The 16,316-nt window shown below is 42.8% G+C and overlaps 1 protein-coding gene across 1 annotated transcript in view; it reads right to left on the reverse strand.

The window, feature by feature from the left end:
• LOC124607271 overlaps positions 1–16,316 on the reverse strand; it is a 234,656-nt gene that overhangs the window by 75,462 nt on the left and 142,878 nt on the right. The window contains exon 6 of the mRNA XM_047139549.1: positions 2,871–3,188. Within this exon, the coding sequence (XP_046995505.1) occupies positions 2,871–3,188 (318 nt within the window). The remainder of the gene's footprint in view (positions 1–2,870; positions 3,189–16,316) is intronic.

Genomic DNA, 16,316 nt, shown 5'->3' on the forward strand with positions numbered 1-16,316 from the left:
AAAATAAAGTTAAAACTCAGCAGAGCTTGTTGTACAATGCCATTAAATTATATAATAAATTACCCCAACAAATAAAAGATATTGACACAATTGGACAGTTCAAAACAAAACTAAAAATTTTTTAATTAAGTAAAAGTTATTATGCAGTAACAGACTATCTGAATTAAAACATGTAGTGTAATTAAAGTAGCCTACATTGTAATACATGAGGAAATAATTATAATATGAAATCCAGAATTGTACAGTACTATAAGAAAATTACAAATTACATAAGGATATAAAACTAATGTAAAATACCTCAAAAATGTGTGTAAATACTAATTTTATGTGTATAAATTGTAGGTATACTGTATTGTATATGATTTTGCTGACAAAATCCACACAATGTAAATTGTTACATGGATTAATAAAGAAATCAATCAATCAATCAATCAACACTCCAGATCTCTTCCACTCCAGCACACTCTGAGAGATATCTCGAACCGTTAACTATATCCATCCCTGTTTGCACAAATTATGTTGACCTCTTAATTGTCATTTTCACTCTACCCACTATGTTACATGATGCAGGGATAAAGTTCTGCTTGGACAAATGCCAGTTTATCAAGAGAAAGTGGAATACCACAAGCACTTGCTCAACAAAGAAGGGATTCAGTCCACTGACCACAACGTGAATGCTATTGACTTTCTACCTCTCACCCCACACCAAACTTACAGCGGCTGCAGACTGTTTTGGGACAGGTGAGTTGTTGTTAATAACAATAATAATAATAATAATAATAATAATAATAATAATATATTAATATTATTATTATTCTAAGTTGCTTCCACAAGTGGCCCATATTATGGATCTGCTAAACCAGTTGTGGAATAAAGATGATCAGTACAGATGCACAGCTACCTGTGCGCATAATTTCATGCAGTTGAAGCATATGCTGCATACAGGACCTTGCTTCAGCCATTTTCTCAATCATGAACACTTGTTTTGGTTCTGGGTACCTCTCCATGTGGCACTGGTGTAGTGATAGTGCATAGGAATGATGATGGTACTGAGCAACTGGTTGCCTTTGTGTCAAAGATGCTGAAACCTACTCAAAGGGACAACTTGCAGATAGAGAAGGAAGCTTTGCTGATTGTTTTTGAAATTAAGAAGTTCCATGTCTACCAACTTGTAAATAGAGTTCACTTTAATCATGGAAGATGAAAGAAGATTGGAGGCACTAGAGATGTGGATATGGAGAAGAATGGAAAAAGTGAAATGGGAAGATGGAGTAAGGAATGAAGAAGTATTAAGAAGAGTTGGAGAAGAAATAAACATGCTGAAAGTCATCAGAAAGAGAAAACAGAACTGGATTGGACATTGTTTGAGGAGGGACTGTTTATTGAAGGAACGAATAGAAGGAATGGTGGAGGGAAAAAGGGGAAGAGGAAAAAGAAGAAATCAAATACTGGACAATATCAAAGGATGCAAATATTCAGAAATGAAAAGACTGGCTATGGACAGACTGAAGTAGAAGAGGCTTAACCCATGACAAGACCTACCGTAAGGCAGAATACTATACTACTACTTAACCATGGACCAGAAACCACTAGTAGCATTATTTGGGCTGTATTGCTGTTTTCCAAAATGCATGGCACAATGGCTCCTGTGTTCGGCATGTTTCCTCAGCTTCTGTAATAATACCAATAAATACAAGCCCACAGCATGAAACACAAATGTGGATCTTGTCTATGCATGGGAGCAGACCTGCCTTTTGATCAGCAGGAAATCTCATACCAGTCCCACTGCCACAAAGGTATAACTTGCACTCCAAACTGTCAGCAGCAATTTCTGTGGTTATCAGCATGGAAGTGGAAATCTTCACACAGTCTCAGCAACCCCAGCTAATACTGTGACATTGCCCCATCCCAGCACAATGCCAGATGCTACTAATTTGTAGCAGCAGCTGTCTGGCTTAAGTACCAAGACAACAACCATGCCATCACTTCGCCTTCTGAAGTATTGTCCAGGACATTTTCCATATGTTTGGGGGGGGGGGGGGGGGGAGTGTCAGGAACTGGTATACTGACTCAGTGACTTTGCAAGCTCACTGGAAAGCATGGAACTCTATCTCAGATGATAGGCAACACAGTTAAAGCTATGAGCACTAGAATCAGTGCCTGTAGTGCTGGTCTCAATGTACTGCAAAGCCACATCCATCTCATTAGCCAAATAATGCTCACCACAGTACCATAAACCTTAGGGCACTGCTGTTCCACTTTCAGTGATGTATTTGCCTTCCAGTCATATTCCTAACCATAACGCACTGTTGATCTTGGTTTCCCACTTTGGTATGTTTTGGTTACTCCGCCATTTTTCATTATCATCTTCTATCTGCACTCGGTGGTCTGCTGGTGAAAGTTCTAGCTCAGTTGGCCAGTCTCAGGGTTTTTTAACTAACTGATTTGTTCTGTTTTAGATATCTTCCAATTTCATATCATTTACATTCCACCATTAAATCTGTATAAACTAAATCATATCTTGTTTAACCCATGGCTGTCACAATCAATAATATTTAGATATATGGTAATAAAAATGAGTTTTTTCTCCAGTAAAAGTAAAATAAACTTATACTGCCTTCAAAATTTCGTTTTATGAGTGTTAAATGGTTCAGTGACTGATTTGAATAACATGGGAATAAACTCTGACAGCAAGAATATTAAATTAAATGTTCATAATATGAGTAAATTCAAGTCAATTGTAAATTTAAAAAAAAGCATTGGTTTATCAATAAATGTAAGGGACACAGGGGACAACATTTAGAAATTTATCTAAAATGAGTGTTTTTATAATATTAGTTTACATTTATAATGGCTGTTTTGAATTTTACCGGAAACATTGAGACTTATGCTGCCTTCAGCTTTCACTTCATACTCTCCTTCTTCAAGGGCAACCATGCATTTCCACAAGCCAATATGTTGTGGACCAACGTGTTTTATTTCAATGCCACATTCACCATACTCATTACCAGCTCCATAATAACTGTAAGTCTCTAAAAGATCTTCCCTGGTATTAATTAATAAGCCAGTAGGATCTTTAAACCAACAATATGAAAAACTTGTCTCTTTCAGCAAACTGTTGCATGACATGACTGCCCTTTCTCCTAGAGGTGCATACACTGCTGACTCCACAGGTGCCACAAAATTCTCTGAAACATACAAAACACATATTTAAATACTAATATCATTATTTATGAAGGATTTTTTGTCTGCAGCTTTAATAATAAAAGGCTTTCAAAATTAAATACACTTGATCAGGATAGAAAAATGGGTTCTTATAGAACTACATACACAATAAACGCCAGCAAATGTAACATAACTGTTGATCAGTTTAGCTATTATTGTATTCATTGTTATTTTATGAAACAAACAATATGATATGGAAGCTAGTCATATTAGGTGCCAGATATTCTAATGGAGGAAAAAAGATCCTATGAACATGTGACCAGAAATGGGCTGTGCAGATGCGAAAACAACAAATTGTCCTGGAACACAGTACAGAGCTGCAACATATCCATGTTACAACATATGCTCAAAGTAGGCTCCATGGGATTGAAGGTGATAGGCATAGTAGTGATTGTCATGCAGGATACACATAATCATACTTCAGCTTACACCATGCTGGTTGACAACTTGTTTGGAACTAGTACTGGGGTTTGTCTCAGTATCCTGTAAAGACTCATCCTCAAGGCCTGGTGTATGCACAGACTGCTGCCTCCCTGGATGTTCATGTCTGAAAGGACCATTGATCACAGAAACACCCAAAAAAGACTTGATAAAGGTTGTGAAATGGTGTGTAATGTGGTTGGTTTTTGTGAGGCTACATGTTCTGGTATAGCCCTGCTGCCTCATGACCTTTTCCATCTGTCAGGCTGTACACAGATGCTACCTCGGTTTGTTTGCGACATGAATACGGACCATTCTACTGCTTACAGTTTGCTACATCAATCTCACAGCCTGCAACATACAGGGAACACATGGCACACAGTCAGAGGAGCTGTCATTTGTTAGTACTATCCACCTTGGCAATGATGCATTTCCAGACTCACGATCATAGGACCTCTTTTTTTTCTCCATTTCCAGTCAGGAATCCATCTCTGCAGTTCATCAGTTTTATTAATGTTCATCCAGTATACACAGAAAACTGTTGTCAGAAAAGTGTTTTGTAAAGGTCATTGAAGGATTTTTTGGAAAAAAACACCACATATAATTCTTACATCAAACTTCTGTATGCTGAAGATACAATCCCTATTAATTGAGTTCCCCACATGTCTCATTTTGGGGTGGACCTAAGACTTTGAGAAGCTGTTTGAGGTCATGTTGGACTTCTGGGACAGGATCATGGTTCTGAGGTTTGTATCTAGAGGTCTCAGAAATTAAGTGGAGACCCTCTGCCACTTAGTAACTATGATTCATGACCACCATGTTGGAGCCTTTGTCTGGGGGCAATGATGATAAGGTCTGGATTGTTTTTCAGACTACAGATAGCAGTGCATTCCATAGGAGTGATGTTGGACTCATCAGGGAGGGATTTAGGAAAGGAAGGTCAGACCAGGTTAGAAGGGAGTAGTTCCTAAAGATTACTAGGGGACGACTGGGTGGAAGGGGAGTGGGATCATGATTGGAGGGAGGTTGGAACTGTTGTAAAGAAGTTTCTATGTTGGTTTTAGTTGGCTGTTGTCAGTGAAGTGTGTGGTGAAAAAATGTTTCTACTGCAAAGAACAAGTTAAGGAAAGAAGGTCTTTTATAAGTCCAGCATGGTTCAAATTAGATTTGGGGCAAAAGATAAGGTCTTTAGGAAGTAGTGAGACTTCTGCAGGGGTCAGAGTTGAGGCAGAAAGATTGACAGTTGTGTTATGGGATGAGTACTCAGCGTCTGGCAATAATAAATTCATGCAGCACGAGTTGCTAGAGGAGAATATGTTCAAAGTGCACTGAACTAAATGCTTTCTGAACTTCCTACATAGCTCACTGTATAGCACCTAGCATTTATTTCTGTTCTAACACTTTGACCATAAATTTCCACCTTCTTATTTTCCACCTTCTTTAATGAATTTTCAGTATCTCCTTTATCCTCTGACCATCCAATCTTAAATTTCTGCTAAATCTGCCTTCATTATTTCCAAAAACTTTTCTTTGCTCTTGCAGAACTCCACTCACACATACTCTTCTTGAAATCCTATATGGAACAAGATATCCCAGGTAATGGGATTACCAGTAAAATTGATATCTCAGGCTGTCACTCATCCTACCACACACTACCACAAGAACCTTTACCTTTTTCAATTCCATCAGTTCCTTACCCTGATCAGTTTGGTTTTTTATAATGGTACAATCCAAGATCAAACCATAGAACACATCCTTTACTTCTTTTGCAAAATCCTTTTACTCTGTGACACCAAATTCCTGAATGCCATTATCACAATAGAAACTCTTGCTCCTCCACAGTTGGAACAGCATTTGCAGCACCATCTGAGGAAGCTGCTCCAGCTACTCCTGTCTCATAATAACATAGGATGACTTACAGCAAAGAAACAGCCTACTAATCTGATCCAAACCCCCCTCAACCTGTCATAGCTGACTCCACATTCCTGACAACTTCCACCACCCTCCACAAAACACACTGCTCCTGAACACCCATCCTGTACCACTCACTATTGCCAATGCTATGCCATTATGACCCCTGCAGAAGCCTCACTACTTCCTAAAGGCCTCACCTTTCACCCCAAATCTAATTTCAACCATGCTGGGCTTATAAAGGATCTTCTTTCCTTCACGAATTCCTTGCAGTGGAAAAATTGAAATATTATAATTATGAAGCTCACAGAAGCCAGTATTAAATGGATGTTATAACATATCCATTAGGAACCATAACACATTCTATGATTACACTTCCATCAATAATTAATTTTTTTCCTTCTCATTTTTCAGCTTTCATCTAGTTGTTTACATAGTGAATGTGCCTGAACCTTTCTAAAAATTAATCAAGTTGTGCTTCATGCAGATTTATTATTGATGCATGAATGTACCAATCATGCATTTAGTTTTGCTAAAAATGATGTTAATTAACATAATTGAAAGTTGCAGTTATTACTATAATTGAAAATACTATCTTAGACTGAGCCAAAAGTTGGTCTTAAAAATACTCATTAGAAAGACCAGCTTCCAGACTTTACAGTGACATGTTTCAGTTTCCCAGCAACTCTCTAACTTAACAGGTAATTGTAATTAAAATTAAAATTCCTACAGTTCAAAATTTCTATTTTCTCCACTGTTCTTATTAAATTACAGTTTCTTCCACTATACTTTTTTTTCTCCAATTTTTCTGGACTGAATGATGATATTCACTAATTAATTAAGCTGATCAATTAAGAATCTGCATAATTTATCATAATTTTCAATATGGCAACTGCAGTCATAAATGGGTTATTCCAAACGTAGGTATACAAAATGGTTCCACAATCTTTTGTGCTACACTAAACCACCACATATTTTGTAATCAAATTACTGTTGTAATCTATAGCTCATCTATGGCAAAAAAATCTGACCTGGCAGTATTTTCAAATCATTGTGTATGGTAGTTTCCAAAATACCAAAATGTTCATACATCTGTCTTTATATAGCCAATTCCACCCCAAAAATCTCTGGTATGGGCATGGATATTGGAGCAGCAATGTTGTTTAGCAAGTTTATAAGTTTGCCTAACCAGCACTATGGTAACATCTATACAACAAATCTGTGTGAAATCCTAACAATAGGTGCATTTTTGTCACCAATATTTGCATACTTTGTGTATCCATGTGACTTAATATATCAAATCCAACTATTGAAAGTTATTAACTTTTGTGAAGTTTTCATTCAAGCAAATGCATGAATAATTTGGTCTCCAGCTATGTCTTGTATCAAGGCAGGCACTCATTTATTTGTGTCATTTGTTAAAAGACAGTGTATCCGTTGCCTACATAAACTGACGCCACTATTGTAAGGCATCTGCAGCACCAAAATTCAATTGCGACTATGTATTGTGAATATTTTGTCACTGCCATGCTGGTGAGTAGTAAGGTAAGAGTACTTGCTTGTTCAAACAAATTTTACACAAGAGTTGGAACTCGTCATTGTAGGCCTATAGCAGAGCTTCACAGCCAGTGCACTCTGCGAGGAGCGAGCACCGATTACTGTACCCCCACCATTGCCACAGCGAACAGGGTGAGGAGCCATGTAGAGTCTTCTGTTAATGAGGAAATCGATCCTGAGGGACTGCCTTTATACTCCTTGTCACATTGCAAATCAATTACTGCAAGCTGCAGATTAGTGTGAATTGGGTACTGGAAGATCTCTCCTTTTCCCATTCAGTTATGTTATGAATCCAGATTTGTTTTTTGACATGCCTGGTGGTCCTTTCATGTGTCTACATGAATTAATAAATTCTATGACAAACTTATATTTTATACTTTCTTCAACACTGCAAAGAATGTTGCATTCAGCTGTTTTTTTTTTTTTTTGTGGTTTTAGGGCGCACAACTTCAATGGTCATTAGCGCCCTGACTACGCTAAGAATACACCGCGAGGCACAAGTTGACCACAACAACTAAAAGGGAAAACACGATAAAAGACAGACTGACAGGCATAGGATTAAAAAACAGCAGCATCAAATGTCCTTAGCGAGGTTTGTCAAATTGATAAAACGAAGAACACGAGCAGCTGCTCGTGGGTCATCCGCTAAAATGGCATCGAAAGTATTTGGCAGGTTAAGATCGAGGCGCAGTGTGTTAAGATCTGGACAGGACATTAAAACGTGTCTAACCGTCAGCAAGTGCCCACAGGGGCAGAACGGCGCCGGCGCAGCCGTCAGCAGATGGCGATGGCTGAACCGGCAGTGTCCAATTCTTAACCGGGCTAAAACGACCTCCTCCCGCCGAGAAGGGCGTGAGGAGGACGTCCAAGCCACGGGAAGAGGTTTTAAGGCCCGAAGCTTGTTGTCGGTAAGTGCAGCCCAATCGGCATGCCACAGAGATAAGATGCGCCGACAAATCACCCTGCTAAAATCGGACGAAGGGACGCAACAAAAAGCTGTCCGAGGCTGGAGAACCGCAGCCTTGGCCGCGGCATCTGCAGCTTCGTTCCCAGGGATACCGACATGGCCAGGAACCCACATGAAGCTAACTGGAGAACCGACGTCCACCAGCTGCTGAAGAGAGCGTTGGATCCGGTGTACGAAAGGGTGAACCGGGTACGGATCACTGAGGCTCTGGATGGCGCTCAGGGAATCTGAGCAGATGACATAAGCAGAATGTCGGTGGCGGCAGATGTAAAGAACAGCCTGGTAGAGGGCAAAGAGCTCAGCTGTGAAGACAGAACAATGGCCATGGAGCCGGTATTTGAAACTTTGTGCCTCGACAATAAAGGAACACCCGACCCCGTCATTGGTCTTAGAGCCATCTGTATAAATGAAAGTCATGTCGATGAACTTCGAACGAAGTTCCAAAAAACGGGAGTGGTAGACCGAACCGGGGGTGACCTCTTTTGGGAGCGAGCTGAGGTCAAGGTGAACGCGGACCTGAGCCTGGAGCCAAGGTGGCATGCGGCTCTCGCCCACTCGAAAGGTTGCAGGGAGTGAAAAATTAAGGTGTTGAAGGAGGCGACGAAAGCGAACTCCAGGGGGTAGCAGGGCAGAGACATACAACCCGTATTGACGGTCAAGAGAGTCGTCAAAAAAGGAACGATAAGACGGATGGTCGGGCATTGACAGTAGCCGACAGGCATACCGACAAAGCAGTATATCGCGCCGGTAGGTGAGTGGCAATTCGCCAGCGTCAGCATGAAGACTCTCTACGGGACTGGTATAAAATGCTCCGATCGCAAGTCGTAAACCCCGATGTTGTATGGAGTTGAGGCGGCGTAAGATGGATGGCCGTGCAGAGGAGTATACGAAGCTCCCATAATCCAGCTTGGAGCGGACGATCGACCGATATAGACGAAGTAGGACGGTTCGATCAGCTCCCCACGACAGACCACTGAGAACACGGAGGACATTTAAAGAACGGGTACAACGGGCGGCCAAATAGGACACATGTGGAGACCAGCTAAGTTTCCTATCAAATGTAAGGCCTAAAAATTTGGTTGTCTCCACGATTGGGAGAGCAACGGGACCGAGTCGTAAGGACGGTGGGAGAAACTCTTTGTAGCGCCAGAAGTTAATACAGACCGTCTTCTCGGCAGAAAAACGGAAGCCATTGGCGACACTCCAGGAGTAAAGACGGTCAAGAGAACGCTGAAGACAGCGCTCCAGGATACGTGTACACTGCGCGCTGCAATAGATGGTAAAATCGTCCACGAAAAGGGAGCCTGATACATCAGCTGGGAGGCAATCCATTATTGGATTGATGGCGATGGCGAAGAGAGCGACGCTCAAGACTGAGCCCTGTGGCACCCCATTCTCCTGGCGAAAGGTGTCGGACAGGACAGAACCCACACGTACCCTGAACTGTCGATCCATTAAAAAGGAACGAATAAAAAGAGGGAGGCGACCGCGAAGGCCCCATGTATGCATGGTGCGGAGAATGCCCGCCTTCCAACAGGTGTCGTAAGCCTTCTCCAAATCAAAGAACACAGCCGCGGTCGGGCGCTTCCGCAAGAAGTTATTCATAATGAAGGTCGACAAGGTAACCAGATGGTCAACAGCAGAGCGGCGCCTACGAAATCCACATTGTACATTGGTAAGTAGGCGTCGAGACTCGAGCAGCCAAACCAATCGAGAGTTAACCATTCGCTCCATCACTTTACAGACACAGCTGGTAAGCGAGATAGGTCGATAACTGGAAGGCAAGTGCTTGTCCTTCCCCGGCTTAGGAATCGGGACAACAATAGACTCGCGCCAGCATGCGGGAACATGTCCCTCAATCCAGATGCGATTGTATGTACGAAGAAGAAAACCTTTACCCGCAGGAGAAAGGTTCTTCAGCATCTGAATATGAATAGAATCTGGCCCTGGAGCAGAGGACTGTGATCGGCCAAGTGCGTTTTCGAGTTCCCGCATGGTGAATGGGGCATTATAACTTTCACAATTCGAGGAGCGGAAGTTAGGTGGCCTAGCCTCCTCTGCCTGTTTGCGGGGGAGGAAGGCAGGGTGGTAATGAGCGGAGCTCGAAACCTCTGCGAAAAAGCGGCCGAAGGCATTGGAGACAGCCTCAGGGGCTACAAGGACGTCATTCGCGACCTTCAAGCCAGAAACTGGTGAGTGGACCTTAGTGCCAGATAGCCGGCGCAGGCTACCCCAGACAACAGAAGAAGGAGTAAAACTGTTGAAGGTGCTTGTGAAAGCAGCCCAGCTGGCTTTCTTGTTTTCTTTGATAATACGACGACACTGAGCACGTAATCGTTTATAATTGATACAATTCGCCACTGTAGGGTGGCGTTTAAATGTGCGTAAAGCACGTCGACGAGCACGTAAAGCATCTCTACATGCCGCGGTCCACCAGGGGACCGGTACGCGACGTGGAGAAGAAGGAGGGTGAGGGATGGAATATTCAGCAGCAGCGAGAATGACTTCCGTGAGGTGTGCGACCTGACGATCGCAACTTGTAAAGGTTTGATCCTGAAAGGTCGCCCTGGAAGAGAAGAGCCCCCAGTCTGCCTTGGAGATGGTCCAATTAGAGAAGCACGGAGAGGGGGTATGCTGCAGGAGATGGATAACACACGGGAAGTGGTCGCTTGAATATGTATCAGAAAGTGCATACCACTCAAACCGGCGTGCAAGTTGGGGAGTACATATAGAGAGGTCTAAATGGGAATAGGTGTGAGATGTGTCCGAAAGAAAGGTAGGGGCGCCAGTATTGAGGCAGACAAGATCGAGCTGGTTGAAAAGGTCTGCTAACAAGGAGCCCCTCGGGCAGGATGCTGGAGAGCCCCAAAGGGGATGGTGGGCATTGAAGTCTCCAGTTAACAAAAATGGTGTAGGTAGCTGAGCAATAAGTTGCATCACGTCTGCCCTGGTAACGGCAGATGACGATGGAGTGTAAACGGTACAAAAGGAAAACGTAAAAGTGGGGAGAGTAATGCGGATGGCAACTGCCTGCAGGCCGGTGTGCAACGTGATGGGATCGTAGTAAATATCATCCCGGACCAGCAACATAACCCCTCCATGAGCTGGGATACCTACCACAGGGGGTAGGTCAAAACGCACAGAGGTGTAGTGTGCCAAGGCAATTTGATCGCATGGGCGTAGCTTCGTTTCCTGGAGGGCTACGACGAGCGGACGGTGCAAGCGGAGCAGCAACTTCAAGTCCTCTCGGTTGGAGCGAATGCTGCGAATATTCCAGTGAATAAGTGCCATCGTAAGAAAAGGAAGATGAGAGAAGTGGTCACCTCGAAGGCCGCTTAGGGCCTGGCTTCGAGCGAGCACTGCCGCCGCTATCAGTAGGCGGACAGTCATCGTCCATGTGGTCTATAGGGTCATCGGCCATCTCGGGAGGATGGCCGGGAGGGGGAGCTTCCTCCGCCAGTGAACGGCCAGATGTACAGCTACCAGCGGTGCGGCCAGGCGAAACAGATGACGGCCTGGGGCGGCAACCGCTGGGTGGCGCAGGAGAAGGAATGCGCCGTGGCGGAGAAGGAGAACTGTGCTTCCTATGCGCCTTTTTGGAAGGACGTGTAGTGGAAGTACCGGTCGAAGGCTGGGAGGTCGAGGTACGGAGGAAGTCTGCACGGGATGGTTCCTTCTTGAAGGCCCGTGCATCTGACTTCGATGTCTTCGTCTTAGCAGAAGCTGAGGAAGGTGCTCGTGTCTGTGGGGTGATGGGAGGAAGAGGAGACGTTGACCGCGCGATCTTAGCACTGGCCGAACGGACGACCGTGGTGCTGAAGGTCAGATCGCATGTCTGGGTTGCTACCTCCCGGGTAGTCCGAGGAGAGGTGAGGACAGTACTGTATTTCCCCGCTGGGAGCAGCGTGGGCTTCCTACTAGCCAATAGCTTGCGAGCAGCCGAGGTGGACACTTTCTCTTTGACCCGAATTTCTTGGATACAGCGTTCTTCCTTATAGACAGGACAGTCGCGGGAGGATGCGGCATGGTCACCCTGACAGTTCACACAACGAGGAGACGGAGGTGGACAGTCACCCTCATGGGCATCCCTGCCACAAGTGACACATTTAGCCGCATTGGAACAAGACTGTCGAGTGTGATTGAAACGCTGACACTGGTAGCAGCGCGTAGGTGTCGGGACATAGGGGTGAACAGAAATAACCTCGTAGCCCGCCTTGATGCGCGATGGCAGCTTAACACTATCGAAGGTCAAGAAAATTGTCCGGGTCGGTACAAGGTCATTGTTGACCTTTTTCATGACCCAATGGACAGCCATCACGCCCTGCTCAGCGAGGAATGATTGAAGCTCCTCATCAGTCAATCCGTCGAGGGAGCTAGTATAGACTACACCACGAGACGAGTTCAAAGTTCGGTGGGCCTCCACCCGGACAGGGAACGTGTACAGGAGGGTGGCCCGAAGCAGTTTTTGTGCCTGAAAGGCACTCTCAGTTTCTAGTAATAAGGTGCCGTTTCGCAACCTGGTACAAGATTTGACAGATCCGGCTATGGCATCTACGCCCTTCTGAATAACGAAAGGGTTGACAGAGGAAAAATCCTTTCCGTCCTCAGATCGAGAAACTACGAGGAACTGTGGGGCAGGCGGTAGTACTTTTGTCACTGTTGGCTGGTCACGTTTCCGTTTTTGAGTCGAAGTCGAAAGAGATGGAGTAGAATCCATTGCGGAGGAATCCCCCATGATTGCCAGCGTCTCCGATGGCGCGCTCCTTCCTTGTGGGGACCCTCTCAGAGGGCACTACCGCCTTAGGTGAATGTTTACACCTCAGGTCACACCTCCCGAGAAACAGACGGAGGGACCAATCGGCATGGTCAGAAGGTATCAGCTCAGGCAATCACCCCTCCCCGGGCCTGGCCTTTACCAGGGGGTACGCGCGTGCCTTACATGTCTACCCAGGGCGGGGAATTACGCGTTACCCCGTCACCGGCTACGCGTGCGAACGCGTGGGTCGGCCTTCAGGCACGCACAGGGAGGAAGGAAGAAGAGGAAAAAGAAGAGAGAGAGGGAGAAAGAGGACAGACTGTCTCAAACGCCGAGGCGGAGACCAGAGAAGGCAAGGAGAAGAAGGTAATGAGAAGGCAAGGAGAAGAAGGTAATGAGAAGGCAAGGAGAAAAAGGCAAGGAGAAGGCAAGGAAAAAAAGGCAAGGAGAAGGCAAGGAGAAAAAGGCAATGAGAAGGCAAGGAGAAAAAGGCAATGAGAAGGCAAGGAGAAAAAGGCAATGAGAAGGCAAGGAGAAGTCAAGGGAAAGAGTAAGGAAGACAGTGAGGTCGAGAAGAGCAAGGAAAGGAACCAACAAAAGGAAGGAAGAAACGAGAAGTGAAAAACCAAAAAGACCACGATTATAGGTCGTGGAACCGTCCGTCTCCGGACGCAGGCGCTAACTACCCCCGTGAGGGGGATGGACTCCTTTTAGTCACCTCTTACGACAGGCAGGAATACCGCGGGCCTATTCTTACCCCCGAACCCGCAGGGGGGCATTCAGTTGTGTGACTTATACCTCCACTTTCATAAAGCATGAAAGAATATGCAACTAATTCATTACAAATGTCTTGCAAGCTGGCTCTGAATTTCATCTGCCATAACCTGTGTGTAATGCATGCTTGGAATGTCATCTAATGGCAACACATAAAATTACTTTACTTGAAGTGGTCATAAATGTTGAGGTGCAATTACCAAGTATCCTTTTATAAAAACACTATCCATGAACTTCTTCAGAGAGCTTCATTTTAAGTTTTAAAACTTTTTATCCACACTAACATCCTTCACATTTTCCATTTCCATGTTCTTTGATTTGGTAAGACATGTAGTGCCTTTGTAAAAATTGAACTCACTGAAAGCATTCACTGTCTTATGACATAAAAAACATTGTGTGTACCCATCTTTTTGTGTAAAAAGGTTAGACTCCTCATACTGCAGAGTGACATGCAAAGACGTTGACAGTGTTTCACAATGCTGATTCATCACTGCCACTTTTAGATGACACTGCTGTCAAAATTACCCTTCCCTATACCACAGTTGCACTTCTACCATGTTGTCATGACCACTTGGTGCTTGCATATTTGTTTCACTCCCCATCCTACTGAAACTGCTCTGCTTTCAAGTAAGAGCGGGAGAAGGCATGAGTGTTCACACTCAAAATCGGTTAGTTGTTAATCCCTGGCCTATAGTGGTGATAAATGTAGGAAGAGTCATACTAATTAAAAGTTATTTGGTGTACATAATTGGAATATTTCCTGTAACACTAGTTTTACAGTGATTCAACAAAGTTTCTTCAATGAGACACCAACTGCACAGTAAGAGTTTGCAGGTAGGTAACCTCACATAGTGTCAGATAGCTTGAATTATACTGAACACTGAAAGCCTAGAGTCACTGACATGGTTCTAAATGGGTTATAAAATCATTATGGCCAATTTGTATTACAGAGAACATGACACATCTAAAGCATGTGTTCACTAGGAAAATTATTACAATAATTAATGAGCTTACAACTGACACTTTTAGAAGGAAACTGCAAACCATCTACCGGAATGAGGTATATGTGGCAATGGATATAAATTCTAAACTTAATGCATATCTAGGTATATTTCTTACCATCTATAATAGCTCTTTCCAGACAAAAACTGTGAAATATAGCTGCATTGGTGTTTCAAAGAAACTTTGGACCACAGTAGGCTTTAAAGTATAATATAGCAGAAACAGATAACTAAACAAAATGATCAGGATAACCACAGATGAGTAGCTGTTTCCATATTACTTGGAAAATATTGTTCTTTGCTGAGAAAGCTTACTTGTCATGCCAGAGATTAATAATAGTAAAAAATAAAATCAGAACAACATAGAGCACAGTTAGAAGAAAAATGAAGAAGTCTGTCAGAGATCAAGATTATCTAGAAATTAAAGTTAATTATCAAGTGGTCCATGACATCAATCACAATAGAATCCTTCTTAACGATCACATTCTAAATGCAGCAGAGAAACTCAGTGTAGTCAGCTTCAAGGAAAAAGCATCGCAGCATGTGCAACAATAGGTATCACAACCATTTAATCAATTTGGGATCATGCTAACTCCTTCCAGGGAAATCAGCAAGATAATCAACTCTTGCCAGTGATAAAATTATTGTGGGGTTGAGAAGATTTCAAGTAAAATATTGGAAACATGTTTTTCTGGCACAGCTGCTGTACTCGGCAATACATTCAATGCGTGACTTTCACAAGGTACCCTTCTTTACAGACAGACTAAAATATGTCTTTGTTAAACCCTTTTCAATAAAGGTATTAGGACATATATTAATAGCTATTGACCCCACTCATTATTAACTTGCATCTTGAAAGTTTTTAGAAAAGGTAATATATTTAAGAATGGTCAAATAAATCTGCAAATGTAAGTTTCTATGACAGTCACTATTTGAATTCCAAAAGAGCCTCTACACTAAATGAACCATATAATATTTCAATATGTATTAAAATATATGAATGACAAGATTTAACCTTTCTAGGGAGCTGTATGAATAAAGAAAATGTCTGGATCACTCCCTTTTTAATTAATAACAATCAGTTTTGAATTGACTAGCAGGTAATAATCTAATCCGATGCTGCATGATAAGAAACCCTGTCTTAGGCATTTGACTGGGCAAATCACAGCTTTATTTAGGGGAAAGTTCATGGATTTTGAGGTATGATGAGTAAATGAATTAATTAATATTTAACTGATAGGCAACAAAAAGTCACATTAGATAGCTCATGCTGCTTTTATAATATCCTGGCCAAATCTGCACTAGGTCGAGATATTTTATTCGTTTATCTTTTTAAAGCTGGCCCCATCAGCTGACAGATCATAAAACCTTCTACTGTTAAAGCTAAAATTGAGAAAATACATCAAGTCAGTGCATTTTCCTGTGAGGGGGATGTGTTAGCTCCAAGAAATAGAGTTGCTCTATTGTGCAAGGTCGGCTATAGTAAATATTTTTCATCAGAAAGGGCTCACTATAGAGAATTGTTAACATATGGACCTATGGCACTCAGATGCACATAATTGTCAATTGTTGAGCATTTTGTAGAAAATGACCTGATACAAAGTTGTATAAAGAAAGAGAGAGATATCTGAGATTTTATCATTGTAAACTTACGTGAGAATATATGGAAATTCTATAAAAGATCATTCAATTGAGCTCAGTTATT

The sequence above is a fragment of the Schistocerca americana genome, chromosome 3, assembly GCF_021461395.2.
Source record: "Schistocerca americana isolate TAMUIC-IGC-003095 chromosome 3, iqSchAmer2.1, whole genome shotgun sequence".
Taxonomy (NCBI): Eukaryota; Metazoa; Arthropoda; class Insecta; order Orthoptera; family Acrididae; genus Schistocerca; species Schistocerca americana.